Source organism: Galeopterus variegatus, unplaced genomic scaffold (assembly GCF_000696425.1).
Source record: "Galeopterus variegatus unplaced genomic scaffold, G_variegatus-3.0.2 Scaffold934, whole genome shotgun sequence".
NCBI classification, from domain to species: domain Eukaryota; kingdom Metazoa; phylum Chordata; class Mammalia; order Dermoptera; family Cynocephalidae; genus Galeopterus; species Galeopterus variegatus.
The window spans coordinates 1-2,622 of NW_007727045.1; the positions used below are offsets into that span (position 1 = coordinate 1).

Consider the following 2,622-nt stretch of genomic DNA (forward strand, 5'->3'; position numbering starts at 1 on the left):
AGAGGCTATGAGTAAAGACTGGCAAGCAGACAGGAGACCTGGGTCCCAGTCCACCCTACCATTCCCCAGCTGAGTGAGCTTGGGCAGGTGCCCTGGGCTCTCTGAACCTGGTTCCTCGTGGGAAACACAGGATATTGATTCTATTGGGATGGTTGTAGGGACTGACTAAGGAAGCATTTCACCAGGCTAGAGGAGGTGTGTTGAACCTGGGAATTTAGATGAACCTGAAGTTGCGAGTTCATGTTACTCTTAGTTCAGAGCTTTGCTGCTGCGAGACAAGGTAGCATTGGTGGCTTTAGGTCTTTGAACATTCTGGGCAGAGCTGCCTTCACTGGTGCATGATGGGCTCCCATGCTCAGAAGGCTCTGCACTTGGGGCTTCTTGTTCTGTGGTCAACATCTTGTAATTCCTAAAGATTTTCCTTTTGAGCTGCCTTCACTGGTGCATGATGGGCTCCCATGCTCAGAAGGTTCTGCACTTGGGGCTTCTTGTTCTGTGGTCAACATCTTGTAATTCCTAAAGATTTTCCTTTTGAATTGTGGTTTGTAAGTGCAGTCTGATGGGACCATGGGACACACTCGGGACTTGGGGCCTGAGCTCATTTATTCCCACCCCCTGCTACTTCCTCATCACCCTGGGTGGGTTCTTGGCTGCTGGTTCCCCACACCTTGGCACCCTGGGCCCCAAGACCTCTGCTTCCCTCTGCCTGGGGCAGCAACTGGGTTGAGTCAGCTGGGGAGGCTCATGTTCCACCATCAGCCTCCACCCTCAGTAGGGGCCTTGCTGTAGGTGCAGGTTGGGATTCAGTGGGTATGACATGGTGTCTCGGGGAAGGGCAAGGTGACAGCACCCCTGCCCCAGGCTGGCAGCACCAAGGTGCAGTAGGTGGGTGACTCAGCTGGGATGTCTTGTGCACCCCAATCCAGGTACTGAGTGCATCCTGGCAGGGGGGTTAGGGAGGTGGAAGGCTGGGGTTGGGTGCTGTCTGTCCACACGGGTTGGGGTGGTGGGCTGTGGGAGGGGAGACTGACTTCCCACACCCCGACCTGGGCCTTGCATTCTCACCCTGCATGGGGACCTGCAAATCATGTAGCCAACTGGTACCACGAGTCTGTTTTCATTTCCTCTCCTCAGTTCAGAGTCCATAGTCCTTGTGTGATGTGGCCAGATGGTTCTGAGCATGCTGGTAAGGTGAGGAGGTGAGAAGTGACCAGATCATTCTGCAGTGCAGTGGGCAGTTAGTGAGGTCACCTAAGGGACTGAGAGCCAGCGCTTCCTAAGCTTATGTAAATGGAATCACTTGGGATGTTGTTAAAGTGCACATTCAGGAGGTCTGGGGTGGGGTTGGGATTCTGCATTTCTAACAAGCTCCCGGTAAAACTGATGCTGCTGCTTCATGGACCACACTTTGAGTAGCCAGGCTCTGGAAGGCTTAACCTCACCAAGCGTGGCCTCCAGACTGCTGCCGCCTGGTGAGCCCCTGTAGGAATGCTCATCACGACAGGCACAGGGGAGGGCTGCCTTGGAGCTGACCTGGAGCCTACATTCCAGTGACCTACCAGCAACCCTGATCCTCCAGGGTCTCAGACTCCCCACTCCAGGTTGCAGTTGCTAAATGGCAGAGGTGGGATTTGACCCCAGTCTGACCATGGGACCTTCCCACTCTGCCAGTGTCACCACATTTTAAGTTTGGAGGCTGTGGTTAGGAGCTGGTCCTCCTGTCTGCCATGTGCCCCCAATCCTGGGGTTTAAGGTGTTGGGTCTGGGGCCTGGGCCCCTGGCCAGCTTCCTCCGCGCCCCCAGCCACAATCACCTCTGCCTTCAGCCGCTCGATCTCGATCTCCCCGTCCTCGATCTGCTGCCGTAGCTGCTTGGCCACAGTCTTCTCCGTTTCCACGATCTGCAGCAGATGCAGGTACTTCTGCATCAGCGCTTCGTGCTCTGTGGCCAGGGTCCTGTAGCTGTGGACAGACGGACAAATGGACAAATGGACAGGGCAGGTAAGACACTGCCTCCTTGTCTCCTGGTGATCTAACCAGGGCACGGACCAGAAGTGGAGCTCACCCACCTAGCTGCACTTAGCAGACGGTCCCAACTCCCAGATGCGGTGGCTGGGACCCTCCATCTGGCTGCTGAGGCTGCTGCTGATCCTCCAGCCCAAACCCGTCTCACAGTGACCTCTGCTTCCTCCTGCTAATCCGGTGCCTGCTCACACACACACACTCTCTGTCTCTCCGCCTCACTCCCTTTCGCTCTCTCTCTCTCTCTCTCTCTCTCTCTCTCTCTCTCTCGTTCCTTTTCATGTGCTCTCTCTCTCTCACACACATACACCTCCCTCCGGGGCTTTGCATAGCTAGATCTCCCGTCTGAAACATACCTCCTGCCCCCTTCCTGCTTGGGTTAGCTCCATCCTCTTTCCTAGGCTAGCACTGGGTCCCAGATGAAATGCCACCTCCAAGAAGCCTTCCCTGGTCACCCCCAGACTGTATGGGGTGTTCCTGCATCCCCTTCCTGCTTGGGTTAGCTCCATCCTCTTTCCTAGGCTAGCACTGGGTCCCAGTTGAAATGCCACCTCCAAGAAGCCTTCCCTGGTCACCCCCAGACTGTATGGGGTGTTCCTGC

General features: G+C 55.8%; 1 protein-coding gene across 1 annotated transcript in view; it reads right to left on the minus strand.

Moving 5' to 3' along the window:
• Window positions 1–1,813: 1,813 nt before the first annotated feature.
• The window catches only part of RASGRF1 (Ras protein-specific guanine nucleotide-releasing factor 1), a gene marked incomplete at its 3' end in the record, with an annotated part of 35,953 nt that continues 35,144 nt past the window's right edge, over window positions 1,814–2,622 (minus strand). The window contains exon 3 of the mRNA XM_008573565.1: window positions 1,814–1,961. Coding sequence (XP_008571787.1) covers window positions 1,814–1,961 — 148 coding nt within the window. The remainder of the gene's footprint in view (window positions 1,962–2,622) is intronic.